General features: G+C 41.1%; 1 protein-coding gene across 10 annotated transcripts in view; it reads right to left on the reverse strand.

Annotated features, from left to right (window-relative positions):
• The window catches only part of AGFG1 (ArfGAP with FG repeats 1), a 69,078-nt gene extending 56,951 nt beyond the window's left edge, over positions 1 to 12,127 (reverse strand). For 3 of the 10 annotated variants that reach the window (XM_077827338.1, XM_077827337.1, XM_077827333.1), the window contains exon 1: positions 11,684 to 12,123. In XM_077827338.1, coding sequence (XP_077683464.1) covers positions 11,684 to 11,850 — 167 coding nt within the window. In that variant the 5' untranslated portion in view covers positions 11,851 to 12,123. Of the gene's footprint in view, positions 1 to 11,683 lie in introns of all 10 variants that reach the window. The other 7 variants (XM_077827332.1, XM_077827331.1, XM_077827329.1 and 4 more) reach the window with 4 other exon arrangements.
• Between the last annotated feature and the right edge of the window lie 12,902 nt (positions 12,128 to 25,029).

Here is a 25,029-nt window from a genome sequence, read left to right on the forward strand (position 1 = left end):
TTATCAGAAGATGAAGAAATAGAACTAGCACCACTTTCATTGTCACCCATATTACTGCCCTCAGCATACAACTCCATGCTTTGTGATGATGCTGCCAAAGACGAAACAGAAGGAGAGTGCAGAGAAGGAAGAATTTTGCTGCAAAACAGTTTTCCCTTTCTTGCCATTTGACTGCAATAAATCTTTGCCAGTAGACAGACACATCACTGAACACATCACAAGAATTCATGTTTCTCCATTCTATCTACATGTCACATACACTGAACAGAACCTGCACTCAGCTTTAACAGTTTTTCCATGTTCATGTTTAATAAACAAATTTTCCATATAAATTTTTTTTTGGCTTTCCCCAAATCTACATAATTTATTAGGTGTCTGTTATTAATGTTTCACTACTTCTGGCATGCTCTTGTTCTCTGAATTTCAATCATCCAAAAGCCATTCACTTCTATTTCTAGTTGCTGCAGTTCCAGAAGATTCCATCCATCAAAATATTTTTTGATATGCTGCCTGTCTGCCAGTCCTCAGGACCAAACAAACAGTTAATAGACTGGCTTACCAACCCTTCTTAGTCATATTTCACCATCAATACCCAGTCTTAGCCCTTGTCACAAAAAAAATTAAATAAAAAATAAGAACCTATGCATGCATGCCAAATAAATGTAAGTATTGAGGCACATGTCACAGTACCTTATTTTCCAAGCTTTCCCACTTTTTACATCACTCCCTTGGTTTTCACAAAGGTCTTCTCCTACAACCCTGCTGTCCTTTAATTGTTATCACATCTGCTTCTGCACAGAAGCACCAGCATGGTCCTAATTAAAAAAGGAAGATTACTCACTGGGAGTTTAGTTAATGCTAATGTACGAGACTGAGAGAATGAAATAGATTCTTTCCAAATTTTTTGTCACTATAGCAGTGTTGGTCATGTGTAAAAAGTAATCTACACCATCAGAAGCAGCATATATGACAAATTATACATAAGGTCAGACCTCAGAGTAAACAGTTCCATTTTTATATAGTGATAACTAAAGATTCCATGGTACTTTAAATAGCACTATTGTACCTAGTACTCCCTTCAGTAAGGCTATCCCTATACTACAGCGTTTCTGGTGAAGACTCTTGAAGCCAACAGGAGAGAGCTCTCCCATCAGCTTAATAACTCCTGCCTCCGCAAGAGAAGCTTTCCCCGACATAGCGCTCTCCACATCGGCGCTTAGGTCGCTATAATTTACATCACTCAGGGTGTGTATTATTCATACCTCTGAGAGACGTAAGTTATATTGGAGTAATATGCAGTGTAGACATAGCCTAAGATAGTTTATTTATAGATTCTGGTCTCCAAAAACTATTGATAGGATATGACTGTTAAATATTCCACGTCAGTGTATAAAACTTAGTTTGGAAAAGTCTACAGATATCTCACATATTTAAAAAGTGTTAAATAAAAGCATGCTCTATATTAAACATGGAATTATACAAAATGTGTTAAATGGATGATTTAAACAAATATGAAAAGTTTTAAATTGAAAATGCATCTTACAATTAAAGTTAATAAAAAAGCATGTTAAATACAAAGCAGCATCTAACACTCAGTACTTGCATTAACCTCATTTATAAATGCATCCAGTTACCAGGAGATTTCAATGCTGTTTCCACCTGATCATAATATTTTTGCATATCTTTAGGACCTCTCTCCTCCATCTGAGCTAAATTTTTTTAAAGGAGCACTCCCAAACACAATTGAAAGGAAATTCTATACACAGAACTGCAGCTAAACAAATCTGTTGCAAATGCTGACAACAGTAGTCCATAATTTACTCCCAAGGGAATGTTGCATAAAAAAAATAAGAATTCTGCACACAATATTTTAAAATTCTGCCAATTTTAATTTATCAATAAATGAATGTGGAGGCTCCAGTACGGCAGTGGGGAGCACAGGCCACTGGCTGCATGGAGGTGGGACTGCAGCTCCCCCGGGACAGGGACTTGGCCATTGTGCTGTGTCAGGGTTTGGTGCAGCCTAAGGACCGGCCCTACCCCTCCATGCCAGGTGCACTAGGTGTGGGCAGGCAGGCTCAATCTAGTAGAATTTAAGTGTGGAGGGGTTGGGGGTGGAGGAAATCCAGGCATGGGGTAAGAGGGTCCTGTGTGGGGCAATCTTGGCATGGAGTGGCTCAGTGCGGGATATGGATACATAGAGTCTTATGGGGGGTATTCCGGATGCAGAAGCAATGGGACTCTGCAGGGAGGTCCAGGTGAAGGTGGTTTGGGCTCAGTGGGAGGGGAGGGTCTGGGTGCAGGGGGCTCATCAGGGTGGGGGTTAAGTGGGCCTGCTTAACAGGGGAGCCCCAGCTGCAGCAGAGGGGAAACGCCGCATGCCAGGCTCCCACTCCCCTGATCCAGATTTCCCTGTCCCCTTCTTTTCTGCATCCCCTCCCCTTCTCTCCCCAAATTGTTCCCTGTCCCATCCTCCTCCCCTCACTCCCACATCCCTCCTCCTTCCTTCCCCAACTGCCTCTCCCTCCCCCACCCCCTTTACCCCATCTCTCCCACCACAGGTACTCACTGTTGTCCTCACAGAGAGGGAACACAACTGGCACTAGGAACCAGCATCCTGCTGCAGAGCCCATTGGCAAGCTCCAACAGCTGGGCAGTTCTGTGCTGGCAGGAATGGGGGTGCCTCAGTGGCATGTGATGCCGTGTGCCCCCCATCTCTCCTCTGTTTGGGGGGTATTGCCCCCGACCCTGCACACAGCTTCCCTTTGCTTCCATGTCACTTTCTTCAGGAAGCAAAGAAATCTGCCGGAGGCGGGGACGGATGACATTTTCTGTGTGCGCACAGAATTCCCCTAGGAGTAATAATTATTAGAAACCCTTACCACAAGACGAATGGGTTATAATATGTAATGTTGTATTATAATGTTTGGGTTTTTTGGGTTTGTTTTTTTTTTTTGGTTTTTTTTTAAAAGGTCATCTTACATTTCTCTAGTCAGCTCCTATTATTCAGAACATCTTTCAAAAAAGATGCATTTAACATACTTGCAAGAGAGACAGAGTGGAGGAATAAATTTTCATTGTTCACGTCCAACGTGGAATCACAGGATGACATATGTTTAGTGTTTTAAACATATCTGTACTTTAGGATGAGATTCTGTAATGCAATCACCACTCCTTGTTTTTATCTCTATCAAGGACCAGATGTGGGAGTGACTAGCTAGAACAGCATATTTTAAACTATTTGAGTAATCTGACCCCAGCATCTCCTGTGTGCAATCTGTATTCTCACATTCGCAGCAGATATTTTCCCAATTCCTCTGTCATAAATATAAAGGGAAGGGTAAACCCATTTGAAATCCCTCCTGGCCAGGGGAAAGCTCCTCTCACCTGTAAAGGGTTAAGAAGCTAAAGGTAACCTCGCGGCACCTGACCAAAATGACCAATGAGGAGACAAGATACTTTCAAAAGCTGGGAGGAGGGAGAGAAACAAAGGGTCTGTGTGTCTGTCTATATGCTGTTTTCTGCCAGGGATAGACCAGGAATGGAGTCTTAGAACTTTTAGTAAGCAATCTAGCTAGGTATGTGTTAGATTATGATTTCTTTAAATGGCTGAGAAAAGAATTGTGCTGAATAGAATAACTATTTCTGTCTTTGTATCTTTTTTGTAACTTAAGGTTTTGCCTAGAGGGGTTCTCTATGTTTTTGAATCTAATTACCCTGTAAGATATCTACCATCCTGATTTTACAGGGGGGATTTCTTTATTTCTATTTACTTCTATTTTTATTAAAAGTCTTCTTGTAAGAAAACTGAATGCTTTTTCATTGTTCTCAGATCCAAGGGTTTGGGTCTGTGGTCACCTATGCAAATTGGTGAGGCTTTTTATCCAACATTTCCCAGGAAAGGGGGGGTGCAAGTGTTGGGAGGATTGTTCATTGTTCTTAAGATCCAAGGGTCTGGGTCTGTAGTCACCTAGGCAAATTGGTGAGGCTTTTTACCAAACCTTGTCCAGGAAGTGGGGTGCAAGGTTTTGGGAAGTATTTTGGGGGGAAAGACGCGTCCAAACAGCTCTTCCCCAGTAACCAGTATTAGTTTGGTGGTGGTAGCGGCCAATCCAGGACAACGGGTGGAATATTTTGTACCTTGGGGAAGTTTTGACCTAAGCTGGTAGAGATAAGCTTAGGAGGTTTTTCATGCAGGTCCCCACATCTGTACCCTAGAGTTCAGAGTGGGGGAGGAACCTTGACATCCTCTAATCCATGGCCTGCCATTAATTAATTGTCATTTAAAAACTATTTTATTCCATGCTGCTTTCAACAAGGAATCACTCATATGTCTTACAGGAAGAATCTCTACATGCATTGCAGACATTATTATTTTTGGCATATTGCAATGATTGCAGTGTAGATTATAGATCCCTTTTATACCATGGAAACGATCATTCATGTTTTTCTTCTAGGGGGAAGTCACTTTCATGAATGCAGCAAGTGGCATACTTCAACAAAATGCTATACCAACGTTTCCCAAATGGTGGGTTCCAATCCACCAGTGGGACACAGGTAGGGTCTAAGTGGGTCAAATATGCCTCAGAAGTACTCCTCCACCCATGCTCTCACTTCCCCAGGACAGCAAGGAATGGCATGTGGAGCAGGATCTGGGCAGCAGTGCAGAGCAAGCCCCTCTGAGGTACAAGCAAGATGTGACAGGCTGCTGACTGTCCACTCACTGATTCTGGACACTTACTCCACACTGCTACTGTTGCCAACCCAGATCCCACTCATTTTACCAGAAGCCAGGCAGCGATCACAGCCACCTAGGACTGCAGGAGAGGACAGGGCTGAGAAGAGTCAAGCAGGAGACCTGGGCTGAGAAGGGTAGGGCAAGGGTAATGGGGGATTCACAAAGACAAAATGGTGGTTGATTTTAGTATAAAAAAAAAAAAAAAAAAAAAGCCTTAGTAAAAAAAACTTTTGAGAACCACTATACTATAGTCTTATATTTAATTTAAGGGCACTGAACAGACATACGTTACCCTGATGAAAACCTCATGCTATAATTTATAGTCCTGATGTAACTAGCATCTTTACAGTTCTTTACAGCAGTTAGAGTAAGAAATTCCGTTAGGTTGTCATTGGAGATTAAGTATTGAAAATACAGACCTAGAGCAAGTTTTTGTGCATTTTTGTAGTTGCCCTTGCAAACGCATTTTGTTCCAAGATCAGAATGCTCATCCTAAACAGCACAGTAGCCCAAGCTCAAAGAAAACCATGTTTTTCTCCTTTGCAAATAGCACATCTGATGTGGCATAAGGGGAATAGGCCCTTATTCCCAGTGAATCAAAACAGTCAGACATCCTGCCTGAGGGACATATACCAATCCATAAAGAGAAGGCCACCCTCTTGCACTACCAAAGGCTAAGTACACTATCTCAGCAACCCTCCCAGCACCTGCTCCCTTATAAGACAAGGAAATTTTGACCACAACCTCTAATCCCCAGCATGACAAAGCATTGTACCACCACAAGATGGATGCTCTATTGCATCAGTTACTACTGATAATTGCATAAATGTTTTTTAAGTCTCATTCTTATGAATATGGACATAAGACATTTGGTTGTCAAACTTAATATGTTATTAGTCCAACAACCTTATTAGTTGGGGATACTTGTTGTTTGATTTCTTTTAAAGGGGGTTGCTTGGTAAAGGTGGTGATGGAATGTAGGCATCCCTAGGAGATTGATTTAAGGATAGGTTTCAGAGTAGCAGCTGTGTTAGTCTGTATTCGCAAAAAGAAAAGGAGTATTTGTGGCACCTCAGAGACTAACCAATTTATTTGAGCATAAGCTTACGTGAGCTACAGCTCACTGCATCCAATGAAGTGAGCTATAGCTCACGAAAGCTTGGGCTCAAATAAATTGGTTAGTCTGAGGTGCCACAAGTACTCCTTTTGATTTAAGGATGTGGTAAATGACAGTGGAGCACAGTGGACTGTGCCAGCAAGTGGAGAAGTAGAAGGAAATGTACCATTAGGAGACCACTTTATTTTGTGGCTGTATGTCAAGAATGTTTTGAACTTAACAACCCTAATGCAAAACATGGCTGTGAAAAAAAATTCGAAGGTGTTTTTGTTTAGTATATATGCAGTGATGTCACACCCACATACAGATTCATAGAATGCCCCCTCTCCCAGATTCTACAGAGAATTTAAAAAAATAGTAAGAAAGTGATTGCCAGAGACAAATTTTAGCTGGAAATCAATTTCAGACCCTTCCTATTAAAAATGCACGAAGAGAAGAAAAACTACAAAGGAAATTCAAAGGGCTTAAAAGCCCTTATGTGAACATTGCCACTGAACGGCCACTAATGGGAGAGCAAAAGAAGAATGTTTACCCCTTCTGAGCCCACTTCAAAAAACTATGGAGTTTTAAATGAAAGGCACCACAACACAGTGTGCCAAGACAATCCTCACATAGCTCCATCAATACACCCAGCTTTTATAGCTATGCCAATACTACACTTTAAGCAACTCAAACAGTTAAATATGCTAATTTTGTCTTTTAAGAAGGCCAACACACAGGAGGACAGAATTACAACTGATTTAACTGATCAAATCACGTTAAAATCTTTCATGTTAAACCTGTGATATCATTCTTGGTAATCTGTATCTGTTATTTCTTGCACTGTACAGTAACAGCTGTTTGAGCACTAGCCTAGGATGTGGATTTGAGTCCTTTATCTGCCAGACTTCCTGCGTGACCTTGGACATGTCACTTAGGGAACTGAGACACAGGGCCATACAGATACCTAAGGTAGACAGAGATAGATGCTACCCTGAGCAATGGTGTAATTTTTCCAACTGTAACAAGACAGAATTGATTTAAATCAAAAGTACAATAAAAGCTTTTTTAACCAGCAAGTTGGGGGTACGGGGTGCCACTAAATTAAAAATGCCGGTTAACTCAGAGGGAGGGGGTTGGAGTGCGGGGAGGAGGATGGGGTTGCGGGGCACAAGGTGCTAGACAGGGGGAACCCCCCCCCCCGATGGCCCCCCGCAAGCAGCTCCCTGTACCTGCTGCTTCAAGCGGAGGCGCGGCCAGGTGGTTCAGCTCTGCAAGCAGGCACACTGCCTCCATCTGCAGGCGCCGCCCCCTGCAACTCCCATTGGCCGCAGTTCCTGGCCAACTGGCTGGGAGCTGCAAGGGCAACGTGCCTGCAGAGCTGCCTGGCTGCGCCTCTGCCAGCAACAGCAGGGACGCAGAGCTGCTTGCGGGGGGCTGCCAGAGGTGAGCGCTCCCACGCGCATCTGGCACCCCAAACCCCACACACACACCCCAACCACCTGCCCCATGCCCCCTCCCGGACCCAAACTTCCTCCCAGAGCATGCCCCGCAGCCCCTTCCATGACCCAGCCCCGTTCCGGCCCCGCACCAATCGCAATATAAACCTGACTTTCAGTGCAGATCAGAAATGCTGGTTTACAGAGCTTGCCAGTTGGTGAAGTGCTGGATAAAAGAGCTTTTACTGTAAGATGCTACAAAAGAGCAGTGAAAAAGCCAGTGAGTAGAAAGGGTTCAGTCATGTGTCACCATCATCCAGAAGTGACACAAGTGAGCCAGTTCCGATGTAACGTATTGCAGTTCCATAGCTGTACGTTTGCAACAAAGAGGGTGCCAAAAGCAGAGCTAAAGCTAACTGTACTACTTCAAATTCTATTAACCTATGGAATCCACCAGTTTCCACATATTAAGACAAACTTAAATCTAATAAGTGTTTAAGTTTAGTAGGAGTCTGTTACAGACCACTAAATCAGACTATAGAACCACACAACTGTTGTATCTATAATATATAGAAAGTAAAGTCTCATATTGTCAATACTAAAACATCCTTCTGAATTTCTGAAAATTATAGACAATTATATTTAGATTTCATTTGAGAGATAAATTCATCTTATAAATGAATGCGAGACGAGGGGTTTCCTTGGTTCAACTGAGCATGAATCCCAATTAGAATTAAAAAAAAAAAAAAGAAAAAAACAAACTTAGAACTAGAAGGGAACTCAATAGGTCATTAGTCCACTGCAGTGAGGTAGGACTAAGTATTACCTAGACCATCACTGACAGGCGTTTGTCTAACACGTCTAAACCTGCAATAATGGAGATTTCATAACCTCCCTAGATCAGTGGTTCTCAAACTCCCCCCCCCCCCCCCGACCACTTGAAAATTGCTGAGGGTCTCGGTGGACCACTCAATGATCTTTCCAAATGTTATTTGTACCGTTAGCTAACTATTGTAAAGCACTTGGTTAAAAGCGCTATATAAAAAAACGGTAATTAACTTTTTTTGTTCTACAAATAAAAGCACACAATTCATATTTTAATATCAGTAGTCTTACCTTTCTAATGCAGTGGATGTGCCCTCTCCCCCGCAACGCGGCAGCCCCTGAGCTGAGGCTAGGAAGGGGGGTGGGGGGGGGACCACTGCCCTAGATAATTGGTTTGTGTTTAAATGCCGTTACAGTTAGGAAGTGTTTCCCTAATGCCTAACCCAGAGGTTATCAAACCTCAAACATAGTTTTAATTCCTGATTTAAGTACAAAATACAACTTTAACTATCAAGTCAAGACCAATGTTTTCACAACAAAGACATACTTATTTTTTCACCATGGACACATCTTCTGTGACACTGAGCAAGCTAATAAGACTATTTTGGAGAGAGTTGGAAGTGGACAGCAATAAAGATCACCTATTTGAATTAAACCTAGTTTGCACTGCAAGTTTCTTTTCTTCCACACCTTAATTACAAAAGCTGACAGGAGGTTGTTGGAGAGGAGCAATGCTATATATTTATCAGTCTTAGTCAAAATAAAGTATGATCTATACAGTTAGACTTCATCAGACAAATTCTGGAAAAATCTTCTGAAGGTAACTAAATACCAGCTTTAAAAGTTTAATGCTGACAATAATAATATCTGAAACAACCTTAAGTATAAATTTTTCCACTATTTACATAATTTCCCTCTTCCAAAATAATATCTGAACCAAAATTAAGTGCCACTTTAATCTGCAGAATAAGAACCTGATGTTCCATCATTGCACAATGCATTTTAGATTTGAAATAACTGTCTCACTATACTACAAAGGAAGTACATTTTGAAACAATAGTGAAAAACAAAAATTAAAATTGGAACATAGGAAAAACTGTATCTGTTACTGTAGAGTATGAAACGGATGATGTGATAAATTGCATGAATAAAGCTCTACAGTAAATAATTCCAAACCACAACCACTGCAGTAGGTGTCAAAACTATATGAACTACAGTAATTTTAGAGTAATTTTGAATGAGACCATATGCAGAAGCTAACAGTTTAAAATCTTGCTCTACTACTAAGTTCTCTCTCTCATCATTGTTGAATTCCACATTAAAAATTATGTTTGTAGTAAGAAACAAGTTGGTTTGAATTATAGTTCCATTTTGACATGAATACTGAGTGAAACTTCTGAAAGACAATGAGACAGCAAGACTAAGGGCTTGTCTACACTGGCACTTTACAGTGCTCCAACTTTCTCGCTCAGCGGTGTGGGGGGAAAAAAAAACACCCCTGTGCGCTGCAAGTGTCAGTGCTGTAAAGTGCCAGTGTAGACAGTGCACCAGTGCTGGAAGCCGTGCTCCCAGCACTGGTAGCTATGCCCCTCGAGAAGGTGGGTTTTATAGAGTCGCGACTACATAGCCACGTTAAAGTGCTGCCGCGGCAGCGCTTTAACATTGCCAGTGAAGATGTGCCCTTAGAGAAACACCAGCAACAGTCCTAGCTATTAGACAAGTGTTACTTGTATCAGCATTAAGTATATTAACTCACTCTGCAAAGAAAGCAAAAATTGGATATGGACAGGTTCTTACATAACTATTATGGCTTTTTCTTGATTCAGAATACATGATATATGAAGAAATTATAAGCCAAAATGAAAGTCTGAGACTAAGTTTATTTCAAACAAAATATTACAATTTTTAAAGACCTTTTAATTGCTATTTACTCTATTTGTAAAAATAGTTGCCACTTCCTTAGGATTTTAAGCACACATTGCATATTTAGAAACGCTGGGCAATGACTTTATTTTTACTTTATTAGAAGATTAACAAATTATATCAAAAGACTAAGAAGCTCTCCTTCAAAGGATATCTTTGTCTCTTCAGGTATTTGTATGTATGTGTAGCATCTACCAGTGGTGGCTAGACAATTAGCAGCCCACATCCTGCAGTTTGACTTGCTGTGGGTGAATCCTTCCTCTTATTGTAGACTGGACTATAGACCTCAAATTGCTTAGTTTGCAATTGCTATCTCCCCCCCCCCCCCCCACTCACACACACACACGCTTCTTCATTCCCATTCAATATAAAGAGCTAGGTTATTTGGATTTCTGAATTCAATATACAAACCCAAGTCATCTAATGAAATAATATTTACTGCCTAAACACTGTCAAATTGCTTCCTTCCTTTAAAACTCAAAGCAGTAAACATCTGCACATGCAAAGCTTTATCCATCTCACTGAAGCCAATATGACTAAAGTTACACAGATGAGTTTACAAGATACCCTTTAAAACCAACTGCTCTTCAATGCTTCTGATTTCATTCACTTCTTTCTGGTGGGGGATGGGGGTGAGGCAAAGGAAGATATGGAAGGCTGTTGGGTCCATTATTTGTACAGCACACGTGTAAGCGCAGCAATTCATAAAGAATCAGTTCTATATTTCGGTACAGCGACCGGAAAACATTCTTGAAATTTCAACAGAGTTTCATTTCCAGTAACTTTGGACAGCTTAAAGATAAAGTTACCATTATCACGTGAAAATTCTACCAAACTATCTCCTGTACTTTCCACAGTTTAAACTTTAATCCAGTCGAAGAAAACCAACTCATTTATATAAGCAAACTGATTGACAGCCTGGAATTCCACAAATTCTGTCCTACCTCATCATGACCCTTCATGCATCACAATTTTATGAACTAAAATATGTATCAAATCAAAAACAATGATTTACCTTACTAGCAATAGGTTCTTTGTCAGTATTTATTTTAGAATTAATCTTTCCATTATTTTGAGAAAAATAGTCATGAAAATGAGTAGTTTGCTTCCCTCCCTTCCAAACATCCCCCTAGTGCTGCTTAAAAATACGATTTCTATATTTTTAGTTTTTAAAATGTAAGTGATTTGAGACTCAATCTTGCAAGAGCTTGGACTAAATAGGGTCACACAACTATTCATATGAATACATGCTTGCAAGATCAGGCTCTAACTCCCCTAATCCACGTTATTAGTCTCGTATAATCATTTTCCAAGTGCTAAAATAATGTCTCCTGGTACACCACAGTGTTAAGCAAACTCAGAAGACTAGTTAAAATTAAAGGATCAGCAGGGTAGTAAAACCCAGCCCAGAGAAGTGAAACCAGGCCGTTCTCCGGTTCAATCCCCCAGGGCAAACTAAGCGCCGTTGCTGGATACGTTCAAACAGCCTTGCGAGATCACCAACGGTTACCGGCCTTCGCACCGCCGCCCACCCCCCGCCAACGGAGGAGGAGAAGGAAGGGAACTTGCCCTCGCAAGAGAATCACCCACCCGAGGCAAACGCCCCAGGCGAGAGCCAGCCGGGACCCCCCTCTCCCGGCCCCGGCCCCGGCCCGCACTCACAGGATGCCGGAGCAGGAGGTGCACACGAAGCTGCCCACAGTCATGTCGGTGTAGGTGGGGCCGCGCTGGTCGCAGTCGAAGCACTTGCGGTTGGGCGGGAGGCTGCTCATCTCCCGCAGCAGCTTCAGGTGCTTCTCCTCCTGCTTCCGCTTGGCGCTCGCGGCCATCGCCCCGCCTGGGAGGGGAGAAGCCGCAGGAGCCGGGCCCCGCACACACCGGGCGGCGGCGGCGGCACGCAGGGGCCCGGGGGTTGAGGGAAGGCGGCGGCGGCGGGCCCCCCTCGGCCTCGGGGGGAGGCGGCGGCCGCGACGCGGGGAAGGGTCGGGACCAGGACCAGGCCCGCGCGCAACGGGGGAGCGGCGCCGAGGAAGCCAGGAGCGGAGCGGGGCCTGAGGCGGCTGAATAACGAGCTTAGGCGGAACCTGCGCGACACCTAGGCGTTGCGGGATCAGACAAGGAGAGCGGGGCCGAGGCGGGGGCCTGGGACGGCTGCGCCGAGTGCGGTGGCTGCCTGCAGCGCCCCCTGCCGGCTGGAGGGACGCGCAGCTCCCCGATCTCAACCCGACAAAGGCGTGGCCACTGGGGCTCTTACCTGGAGTGGCCGAGGTGGGGAGGAAAGGCCAGGGAGGGGCGAGGGCGAAAAGGAGGGATTCGGATGGGTGTGTTAGAGGGAGGGTGTCTTCCGCCCGCCCACTTCCTGGATTCCCCAATAAGGCAGACCTAGAGCTAGCCCAAAAGGGGGTGGGAGGAGGAGGTTCCTGTGGACACTTGACCACAACTCAAATCTTTTACATTTCCAAACCCCTTTTTCAGACTGTCAGCTTCTTGGCAAAGCATCAACAGTCAAAACATTGTGGCAACCCCCCCCACACACACACAGTTTTCACAGGTTTGGCATTTTGATTAAATACCAACGTTTTCTGCAGCACTTTTCCCAAACGTATCATTTAGTTGAAACTCCAGTTTTCCATCAGAAAACAGTTTTGAAGGAAAAATTTCCACCAGTCAGCACTCCCCTGAATGCGACCAAGCCCTTGCTGACATACAACAGAGACAGGGCTCACAGAAAGTTTTTCAGGAATGTGAATGTCATTGTCATGTTTGCAGTGTTGTTGCTCTCAAATGAACTCCCACAGAAAAATTATAAAAGACAAAAGCACCATGTCGCTTGTGGACAAACACTTTTCACAAAACGATCATTCCATATCTGAATCTCCATCCTCAAGAAAAACCTGCATAATATGGTTAAAAGGTGAGCCTGGGAGCTTAACATTCATAACATTGCTAGACACGAACAATCATGGTTGTAAAAAAAACACTGGATTTATGGTGTATTAAAACAATCTGTAACCCGCTAAACCCCCCTTTTTGTTAGACTGCAGAAGTGTTATCAGGTCACTTCACTTGCAAGTCTCTGTGCTAAATACTGTGCTAGAATATGTGCTAAATACTGATGCTAAACAATCTGTTCCACAGCCACTTGTTGTATTTAGCTGTGACGCTGTGGCTACCTTTCCCAGACCGGAAAAACAACTCTGTGTATCTCAACACCTTTGTCTCTCTCACCAACAGAAGTTGGTCCAATGAACAATATTACCTCACCCACCTTGTCACTCTCATGCCATTTTCAGTCATTCAAAGGATTATAAAATGTTTGCCTTATTCAAATCTTATGTCTAAGCTTAATGCCAAAGTTAGTTGATTCTTCTCATATAAAGAAATAAGGGATACCAAAATGTGGGACTAGTAGAGTGGCACAAAATGAAAAACACATTTTGTTATGTACTAGAGCTGCCTGTTTTTCAGCTAGCTCTACTTTGTACAAACTTACGTATGCAAAGATTTTCAAATGTGTAGTGTGAATTCATGCTAGAGCTTTCCAGAGCAAGAGCAAGAGCAAATAATTTGGGTTTTTCAAAGTAATTCAGATTTTTCAAGCAGAAACTGAAGGAGAGAGCACACCTCCAGTGAGGAAGCTCTTTATAAGATATCTAGTTCATAACTTATATCAGCTGTAACTATTTAAGGTTTATAATCTAAAGAAATTTATGCCACCATATAAACATTTTAGCCCATCTGGAGGTCTCCAGGTGTCTAGAATGGTTCATGACAGTGAGTGCCAACCTCAGGGCAGACTGCCAAAAAGCAGGGCAGAGAACCAAACTGGTTGTGTGTTCTACAGTTAGACTTCATCAATCCAGTAACAAATGTGAACTCCTAAAGCACCATAATAATCTTACCAGGGAGTCACAGACAGTGCCAGGGATTTCCCTACGCCCCCCCCCCCCCCCCCCAGTTTTGTGAACTAGTTACATGCAGTGTTGCCAATTTAGAGATTGTTCGGAAATTTGAATTGAAATTGAAACATTAATACACACTTTAAAAGCATATACAGTGTATGATAAAATACATGTATCTGAAAAAGTATAATAGATTTGAAAAATATGAACATAGGCTAGCTTCCCTATACAGATGTTGTTTTTTATGACAGTGTCAGTGCATTCATTTCGGTGATGTTGGCCAACCTAATAATTTCAAATTATGATTTATAAGCAAAGTCTAAATGAGCTCTCCCTGACAGCTAGTGATGAGCTGGGGGCTGGAGGAAAAGACTTCAGGACCAGATTGTATTTACATTCACACCTAATCTACCTAGGTATCCAGAAAACAGAGTGTTGCCCAAGTGATAGATTTTGGCTGGGGTTGGGTTACAAATCACCTGAATGCAGAGGTGGGAAGGTGTTATGAAATGTTGTTATTCTTATTGTATGAGTAAAGGACAGTAGAACTGTACTTGGCCTGTGCTGATTGAGGGCATCGAGAGAGAGAGAGAGAGGACAGGTATTTTGCTTGATGGTCTGCCTGAGTCACAAGTACTATTAGACCTGCCCTTCTCCACTGTTTAAAGACAGAGCTGATTTGGCTCCATAGGTAGTCTTTGTTTTGTTAAGTGATCACTACAGCTGAAATCACTAATAATCAGGTCTGAGTGCTTAGACCTGCTGTGGGACAGTGTTTCTATGGAAGAGATGGCCCAGTCTGCACTAGCAGCGAGGTTCCCCCACTGAGACCTCAGCTAAAATCACTGAGAGCTGGGTGGAACCTCAAGAGACCAACTCGCAGAGGTCACAGTGGCAGGTGGCAGCAGAAGGTGACGGCACAGGGCCATTGGCAACAGAGCGATGGAGTGAACAGTAGCAAAACGAACAACAGTGGCCAGAGCAAACAGTGAGCAGCTGGAGGAACAAGCAAGGTACCTTCTTGCCACCCACCTGAGAAATGAAATCATGTGAAAGCACCTCTGAACTCTGAGTCCCCACTGCCCAAGGACAACACTGGTGAGTGTTAATAAGGTTGTTAAGAATGTTGGAGACACAACACAATTCACATAAACAAACATGGCCTTGGCATCATAATTTCTATTTAAGCAAGAGATACCACACACTACAAACTGGAGGCCAATGTGAAGTGCATTGTCACTTGTTCATCCTGAAGTTGAACACTGGTTTGAACAAGACCAGCAAATGCTCACTATCTTTCCTCAAGAAACTCAACTGACTGGCTAGATGCATGTGGTGCAACAGTGAAAGACTCAACAGCTGAAAAAGTGAAAAACTCTCTCACCACAGTCAAAATATTTGCATACATGGCTGATGAATGCACCAATGCAAATGGTCATCAAGTATTAAGTCATTGTGTACATTATCTTGATTTCAGTGGTAGGCCAGTAGATGCATTTCTAGATGTTCAAGTTATAGAAGACAGATTGGCTGCATCTGTGACAACCCACATCTTAGAAGAGTTAAATGCTTGTCAATGGGACCCCAAACAGATGAATGCTTGTGCATTTGCTGGAGCTGCAAACTTCTCTGGAAGACATGGTGGAGCACAAACTTTGCTCAGACAAAAGTGTAACCCTAGTCTCTCCTATACACACTGCAGAGGGCATCTACTCCAACTAGCGCTAGTATGAGCTGAAGACTCATCAGAAGACATTTAAAAAGCTATACATTTAATGTCTTCATTATATTCTTTTTTCAGCAAGAGTCCAAAAAGACTGAATATCTTGGAAAATATAGAAGATACACTGGGACTGAAGTTCAAATTAGTCCAACCTGGGAAAACCCTCTGGCTTTCTCATGAGCGATCCTTGGCTGTTGTCTTAAAATTACTCCAGCCATTATTACTGGCTTTGGAAAGCATCTACCAAGATGGGATGGATCTAAGTAGTGAGGCTGGTAGATTACTTTTGCTACTACATTCAGAGAAGACTATTGCCATTCTCTCTCTTATAAGTCTACTGTTGAAACCACTTGGGTCATTAAACAATGCTATCCAGGTTTAAACATCTGCTACAACAGTAGTAGCTCTTTGTCCAGCAATAGAAGCTACATTTGGATCAATCAGAGAGCTACCCATTGAAAAAGTACTGGAAGAAGCAAAGACTTCAGTCCAGAAGTTGACTAATGAGGGCATTTATATTGAATCCTTAAGTGAAGCAGACAAGGAGCGTTTAAGACAACTGAAAAAGTACACAGACTTGATTCTTAAAATATAGCTACAACAGCGACTTCTAGATTCTACTCAACCTCTATGTAGCTTTTACAGATCCCTATCTTATAAAACACCAACAGTTGAGTGGAGTGAGGCACTACCAGCCATGGGGCTGCCATGTGCTCAGGACAGAATAGAGAATTTGAACACAGAGTGGAATATCATGTGACAAATTAATGAAGATTTGACTTCAACTTCTTTTTTATCATCACTAGTGGCTCGACCCGATCTTTATCCTATGTTTCCTGGGATGAAAGAAGTAGGAATTCATCTCTTGCTACTCCCAGTCACAACAACTACAGTTCATTCTTTTTCATCATGGAATAGAATTTTGTATTTTGAAAGAAGTCGCCTTCTGCCTGATCATGTTGTTGCCGGCACAGAGTGCCCGAGGCAAGAAACAGCTGGGTTCGTTGCCCAGTATGCGTCGCGCCAATGACCACAACGGGGTGGAGAAGCAGAGAGATTTATTTGGAGCTCCAAATAGGGCTCAGGGAGACTGAGCTGTCTCAAATCCTGCAGCAGATTCCAGTATACATTTTATACCTTTGCCTACTTCACTACACAAGCTTAAGCAACTAATTACCTGTTGCCCCATACAATACCGTAGACAATCAGCTAAAGCAGCCAGTTGTATTTTTCCTCTGTAGCATTGCCCGAGCCTTGCCTTATTTGGTCCTATTTGTTACTAGTTTTTGCTAAACATTTCTGCCTTATCTATCTGTTTCCCAGGCCAAAGCTGGCCTTGGCTGGCGAGCCGTGTGCAAACCTGTCTTTTTGTGTGTTAGCTTCCTCAGAGTTATGCAGGATCACAGAGGGTTCAAGAAGCAAAGGGGCCTTGGTTTATCCGGGCGTAGAGCAGGAGGGCTTCATCGACACTCGTGGTCTTCCACCCTCCCGAGTTACCTAGTGTAGTGCCCAGTGTCCCCAACAATGTGAATGAACTAATGAGCATATCAATTGAAGGAATGGAAGTACCAGACACACAAGAAGCCACCAAAGATGAATGCATTGCATTCAAGAAGTTCATTAACAGAGTTGTGCAAAATTATAACAAGAAACCAAGGAGGATGTAGATGTAGTGCTTCATAGAAGGCTTGAGTAGCCAACTTTAATTTGTGCAATGATTTAAAAAATCTAATAAAATGGTTATGAAACACTTTTCAGTTTTTACTATGGTGCCATAAAGCTCACCTTCACCCTCACGGTCTCACCCTTCATTGGCCCTGACCCTCCCCACTGTAAATTTGAACACACACACCCCCATTTCAATTCCTGGGGAAAACACTGGACAGTGCCCTTGGACATTCCAGTCTATTTTGCCATCCAGACAAGCTGGACTTAGTGATAGTGGGTTTCTATACACCAAAGATCACAAAAGATTCAGGTAGCTCCCATTCCCAAGAGACCAGTCATTTACCCCACCTCATTTTGTATCATAGATCGCTCACCAAAGACAACTCTTGTAACCAATCCTGAAATAAACTAACTGGGGAGGGGAGGGGGGAAGAGAGTTATTACAAGGTTAAAGCAGGCAAACATATATACACAAATGAGTTGTAGTCTATGGTTTCCAAAAGATGACAGAGTTGTAGTAATCTGTCAGCTCTGAATGTCTTTTAGAGCTAACCCAGGTTGACCCTGGGAATTGCTGTTTCTGTTTCCTAGCTCTGGTCAGAGTCCAAACAGCAAAGAGATAATAAAATTTCCTGTCAGCTACTTTTTATTTCCTCCTTCCACAATTCAAAGCTGATGGGAGGAGCCCTTTTGCACTTTGCTTCTTCAGGTGTGTGAAGGGACAATTAAAGTCTTTGTATTGTGATGTCCCACAACACCCATTTATTTTTGATAGCCTTCTTGATGACCAGGAGATGATCCATCTTAACAGGTTCACAGTTTCAGAACAAACATTTTTTACAGTTACACAGCAAAAACATAAATATTACATTAGAGCATGGGATAAAGATAGTGTGAAATTAATGCATGCAGCAACTTACACACATTTTATAAAGTCTGAACACATTGTTATAGGTTCAGTATCCGTCTTAGCCATACTAACACACAGGTGAAGCAGACTGGTTTCCAGCAAATAACATGTCAGTGCTTGGCTGAGGCCTAAAGCCTTGTCAAGAGCTGGCACCTGGTTTGTTGGCATTACATAGCCCTTTCAATTTTCCTTTCTTCCCCAAAGTATGACCATTCATGATTTTTTTTTTTTTTTTTACAACCAGAGACCAAAATTGACCTTTTCTATACTAATAGAATGAGTTCAATAAAAACTCTGCCATTTTCAATTATCCATTGTACCTTTATAACTTTTTCTGATTACTAGATTTCCAAGATGATCCCTGCTTGATCTTCTCAAATTGCTTCAAGGAAATTATTCATTGACTATTTTAGAAAAGCTTAGTGAGCATTTTCTAAGTGATTTTTAGAAGAGAATTGTGTTTGTGAGAATATCATTGTCATAGATCTTTGTCTTTTTTGTTAAGTTCAGACATACACATTCTTCCCTTGCTAAATCTGGCTGCCCTTGATAAATCAAACACTTTTTTGATCAAAAGAAAAAAAATAGAACTGTTCCATAGAATTTGTTGATCTCCTGGAGGAGCTCTTGGTGCTCCTTCCCATATTGTACTGAAAGTGTATTTGGGCTTTGTAAATCTTCTTAAGGAATGCTTTTTAAGTGAGTACAGTATATTTGAAAGAAAGCAATTAGTGAATACATATCGCTATACTATGATTTAATTTACAAAATTGCTTAGTTGCTGTATCTCCATTTGATGAATATGAACATAACCTCATTCTTTTTGGAGGGTGGTGTGATGCTGTATGATTGAAGATGACCATTTGTCATCATTGCAACCACTGTTGTACAATTGCACTAAATCTGAATCAAAGTACTGGTATGTCATGTAAGGTATAGATGGAAAAGTTTTAATCTGCTAAGTATGATGATCCTGTTTATATGCATGTATCATCTTTGTATCTGAAGTTATGAATATTTGCTATGTATTTGTATCTCAGACATGTGTTTTGTTCTTGGTTGACACCCAGAAGGTAGTTTTATATCTAGTCTAGTCAGCCCAGTGTTGATGAACCATTCAATTTTTGAGGGACCATTCAAGTGCTGATAGATGATTAAGGGAAATCAGCTCTTCAGTGAGTCTTCCTGCAGATGCCTTTGATAAAATGGATCCAATGGCTTCTTCTCTGATTCAGCAAGTATAAGGACATGTGATGAAGACATTTGATCTAAAATTCCATATTTTACCAGTAACTTTCCATCCTCGTTTGACCCTAGACTCCGTCTTGGCCAATAACTTTCCATGGATATGGGATGAGCTATAAATTGCAAGCGAAGACATCACTCCTTTGTCTTCATTCTCTGGACTGTAACTTTCTATGGAAGCCTTGAACAAAGGACTGAATGACCCCCAAGCTGCAGAATTACCATGTCTGCTATGATCCTGACCTGCAAACTATAAAAATCAATTGTAATGTGTATGATTCCTTAACCATTTTATAACTCTCTTATTTTCATATCAGTAAACCTTCTTAGTTACTAAAGGATTGGCTACAAGTGTGATTTTTGGGTAAGATCTGAGTGATATATTGACCTAGGAAAGTGACTGATCCTTTGGGATTAGAAGAACTTATACATATGACGAATCTGGTTTTCAGTAACCTCTCCTCAGAAAGACCAGGTGTCAAAAGGGTTGAATTGCCTAGACTGTTTAGCTTCTTGTTAACCAGTGTTGTGATACAGAAGCTTATTTTGTTACTGGTTTGGTGAATTTAGAATAACCATAGGTTTGGGGTGTTTCTGCCTTACCTTTATCAGTATGTCCTGAGTTTGGCATTCGCAGCTCTACCCCACACCAGCCGCAGTCATGGGTGTAGTTAAGATCCAGCTATATTATGCATTTAGAGCCTAATTCCTCACTTCTGAAGCCAAGAATAATTTTAACATTGACTTTAGTGAAAGCAGGATCTGAACCTTAATATTTACCCCTGTGGTTTTGTTGAAGCAAGCAATCATGGCCAAGATCCTCACTTGATGTTATTTAGCATAGCTCTATTGACTTCAGTGGAGATTTTATAATGGATTTCAAGGAGTTGTGCTAATTTACATCAGTTGAGCACCTGGCCTCAAGTCTTAAATATTAAGCAAATATTGCACTGTCCTCCAATTTCTCTGCCTCTTATAATGAAAGCTTCTGATATGTATTGAAAAAATAATTAAAATTAACTACCATAATCTTATATACCTGCCTTTGCATTTCTAAAGCAAACATCTCTGTAATGTCTAGGCATAATTAATATATCTATCACACAATTAAGAGTACTGTTGTTCCAACCTTAAAAGAACCAAATGCTCTGCTCCTTTCCTTCTTCATTTTTCACTTCTCTCGGAAGGGTTATTATTCTTGTTACTTAGCAAATATGCGCAAAACTTCTACAGCTAACAGCAACTTTTAACTTTTTGCTTTCTATGAACTATGCTAATTCAGGAGGTTTTCAGGTTGCAGATGAACTTGCTTTTAATAAAAAAGGTTAAAAGCCAGCTGGACCATTGGCAAATGCTTTGGAAAGCAACGATTAGCTGGCAATTAATTTCTAAAATCCTTTCTTTCTGCAGTACAGGTATTATGCATAACAAATTAGATGTTACTCCCATTATAGTCAAAGGCAGTTTTGTCATTGACTTTGATGGGATTGGTCCCAACTTCACTTTGAATGTTATGAGTATATTTGCATGATTGTCACATTAGAATGTTACACTTTCTTTGAGAGAAAGAATACAATTTTTATTAAAAACACGAAAGTTTAAGGCTAGCACGTGAAATCCAGCCCCTATTGAAGTCAGTGGCAAAACTCCCACTGACTTCACTGTGGCCAGGATTTCACCCTAGTCGGTCCATTTAACCATGGTTAACAGGTGCCAGAAGCTGGGAATGGGTGATAGGGAGTGGATCACTTGATGATTACCTGTTCTGTTCATTCCCTCTGGGGCACGTGGTATTGGCCACTGTCGGAAGACAGGATACTGGGCTAGATGGACCTTTGGTCTGACCCAGTATGGCCATTCTTATGTGGAGGTCTGGTCTACTCTACAGACTGACATCAATATAACTACATTGCTCAGAGGTGTGAAAAATGCGCATCGGAAAATCAGGCCACTTATATTGATTTAGGTACCTAACATTAGGCATTCAAGTTTTAAAATTATGACTCCGACAGACCATCTGTGACAGAGTGTAACCCTCTGTCACACACTGTAAACACAATTGTAATGTTTGTACAAGTGTGCCTCTAAGATATTTAAACTCATAATTTCCTTATCAGTATGTCATAGAAAAATGCATGTAGCAGCATTACATGTGAAATTATAAACATAAGCTGAGATCATGACTAAAAGTATGTTTTCCAGAGAAGTCTGAGGAGTGGCCAAACCAGTTCCTCGGAGACAAAGGGCAAGCTGACACCTCAGCCAGGTATAAACTACCTCAGCCAGGTGTAAACCAGATGGACCATTATCTGCTAAGTGGATATTCTTTGGCAGGAAAGGAGGCAGAGGCACAAATCTATATCTTAGCAAAGAATCATCATGGAGTTTCCTTGCACACACACAGCTTGTTGCCTTGTTTCTGGCTGGAAATGCTTCTCAAAGGGAAGACAGAACTATAAAAAGAAGGGGAAGATACCCCTCTCTCTCCCTGCCCACTGCATTCACTACATCTGAAAAAACAAGGGAAGTGGCCATTAGGCTTTGGAGGAGGGGTCCTGACCTAAAGAGTTTGGCAGTAGCACTGCTAAAAGTATGTGGTGAGAGAACTCTGCTTTTAATCTAGTAGTTTTTTTAAGTTAGGCACCAGTAATTGTTTTATCTTTATTTTTCTTGTAACCATTTCTGACTTGTGTCTCATTGGTTGTACTCAAAAATCTCTCATTGTAGTTAATAAATTTGTTTTATCTAATCCAGTGTGTTCAAGTTGAAGTGTCTGGGTAATTCATTTTGGGTAACAAATTGCATGCATATTATCCCCTTAAAGGAATAACAGGCTTAATATACCTGTACTGGCCAAGACGGGGTGGACAGTACAGGACACATTTCTAGTAGGACTGTCAATTAATCTCAGTTAACTCATACAATTAACTCAAAAAAAATTAATCACAATTACAGTTTTAATAGCACTGATGAACAACAGATTACCAATTGAAATTTAGCATATCTGGCACGTAAATATCTTGGAACACCGGGTACAAAAGTGCCATGCAAATGCCTGTTCTCAGTTTCTGGTGACATTGTAAATAAGAAGAGGGCAGCATTATCTCCTGTAAATGCAAACAAACTTGTTTGTCTTAGCAGTTGGCTGAACAAGAAGTAGGACTGAGTGGACTTGTAGGCTCTAAAGTTTTACATTATTTTGTTTTTGAGTGCAGTTATGTAACAAAAAAAATCTACATTTGTAAATTGCACTTTTGCAACAAAGAATTTTGTAACAAAGAGATCGTACTACAGTACTTGTAGGAGGTGAATTAAGAAATGGTATTTTTTGTTTTTTTACAGTTCAAATACTTGTAATAAAAAATAAATATAAATTGAGCACTGTACACATTGTATTCCGTGCTGTAATTTAAAATCAATATATTTGAAAATGTAGAAGACATCTAAAAATATTTAAATAAATGATATTCTATTATTCTTTAATAGCGCAATCACACGATTAATCACAATTTTTTAAATCACTTGACAGCAGTAGTTTTTAGGGGAAAATCTGGGATTGGGAGTGCGTTGGTAGATCATCCTCTGGTACTCTTTAGGGCGAGGAGGAACCAAGGTGTGTCTGAATGGCTACAGCACACAGATATAGTTGGAATGGCCGAACATGCTGGAGGCTGTTTGTGAGCAGTTCAGATTAGCAGCTACAACAACAAGGCATTGAAGCCTACCCCAGGTTACAGGGCAGGGGTCACACAGCTACTCATTGGTCTGGATTGTACCCTGCTATGTCACACCATTTTTTGGGCAGCATATATAAAACTTAATTCCAAGTTAATTCAAACCCTATTTCATCTCCCAACAATGGTGTGGAGATATATTATGGTGCCTTTAAACTGCATACTTGACAGAACTGAGCAATCAAATGAATATATTGCTGTAACTCTTACCCTTGCTCCCTTTTCCTGTTTCTGTTGTTTGTTTTGCTCACATCTAACATTAGATTGCAAAGTCTTCAGAACAGAGTTCTTGCCTTTTTATTTTGTCCTCTCAAGTGCCAAGTGCTATGTAAATAATAAGAATAATCCCTAGGTTTCTCAGGCTCTACTTGTCTCCTGCACTTTCGCTTCATCAAATATCTTTTCTGTTCTCTTATCCTCAAACTCAAATGTCCCCTTCCTACAGCCTCTTTGTCCCTATTTCTTCTGCAGTTTTCCCTCTTTGTTGTCAGCTTTAGGCTCCTGCAATTGGGAACATGCTGGTCAGCTGTTCATTTTAAAAGTACTTCATCCTAGCTGCACCTGCTATGCTTTTAAAATTATTCATAATAGCAATAGGTAAATTAGCAATTTCTTATGCCTATGAGTTTGATTTTTTTTTTTTAAACAAAAAGCAAAATTTAAAAGCTAGTGCAGCCACAGGTCATCATTTCTGAAAGCCACATCTTTCATAATGCACAATATCAGTACATACTACAATTTACATTCTAAAGGAATACTTAACAAGAACAAAAGAAACAAAGATTCAAGAATGCACAGAGGCAATTATGAGATGAAGCAAATTCCCTGTGCTTGTCGCAAGAATTGAGCTCAATAACGCCCATTTTAAAGCAATTAACCCAGCAGGCTAAGTGACAAGGAAAACAATCATGCTGGAAGATTAATGGGCTATTAAAACCATCTTGTCTCACTACTGATGGGCCTACAAAATTAAGCCTGAGATTCGGTGTATAGGATCGGGGCCAACTGCTAGTGCCATATTTGCATGTGAAAGATTCTTTCAAAATGTTAGCAAAAATTACAGCAAGTCTCTCTGATAGGAAAGGTTGCTATTACACACCATGAAAAAGTCAAACAAAAGCATAATACGCTAAGTGGTCATGTCTGTTGTGTTTACGTTTTTAAATTAATGTAAATATTTCAATGAATTATTAAAATGCAGGGAAGTCATGGTAACATTTCTAGAAATTAGCAACGTTGAACCTTATTTCAATCAAGAAAATGTAGCTATGGGAAACAGTCAAATAAAAATGGTTGAATTACAGTATCTGTATTTAAGAATTTTTTTTTTAAATGTTTCCCATGCACTGCCTTGAAATTAACCTAATGAAAGGGGAAATTATTTATAGCCCTGCGTTTCCCTATAAAAGCTCCTTGTAGGAAGCAGACTGCATTGTAGAGAGGAAGGAATAATCACAGCAGTTTAATTTTCATTAATCCATAAGCAAACTTTGGCTAATTTTTTTAAAGCACATTTTGAGTGCCTGTGTCAGGTGCTAGACTGACATGTCAGAAGACTGAAGAGCCCTGATTATTCACAGATGAAGTGTAGCGCAGACATCAGAATACTAGGGTTCCCAAATTTGCCCTACTAAAATATTAAAAAACCCATTCCAATAGAAATCACGTTTACCGATTGACAGGGTAATTCATTTTCCATTTCTTTTCAATCCTTGGGTGCTAATTGTGATGGTGGGGTCACCATAGTGGGGTCACTCCATAGTGAATTGTTTTGAAACCTCCAATTTATTTCGCATAGGTCTCTTAAAAGCTGTCATGATTAAAAA

The sequence above is a fragment of the Eretmochelys imbricata genome, chromosome 9 (genome assembly GCF_965152235.1).
Source record: "Eretmochelys imbricata isolate rEreImb1 chromosome 9, rEreImb1.hap1, whole genome shotgun sequence".
Lineage (NCBI taxonomy): Eukaryota > Metazoa > Chordata > Testudines > Cheloniidae > Eretmochelys > Eretmochelys imbricata.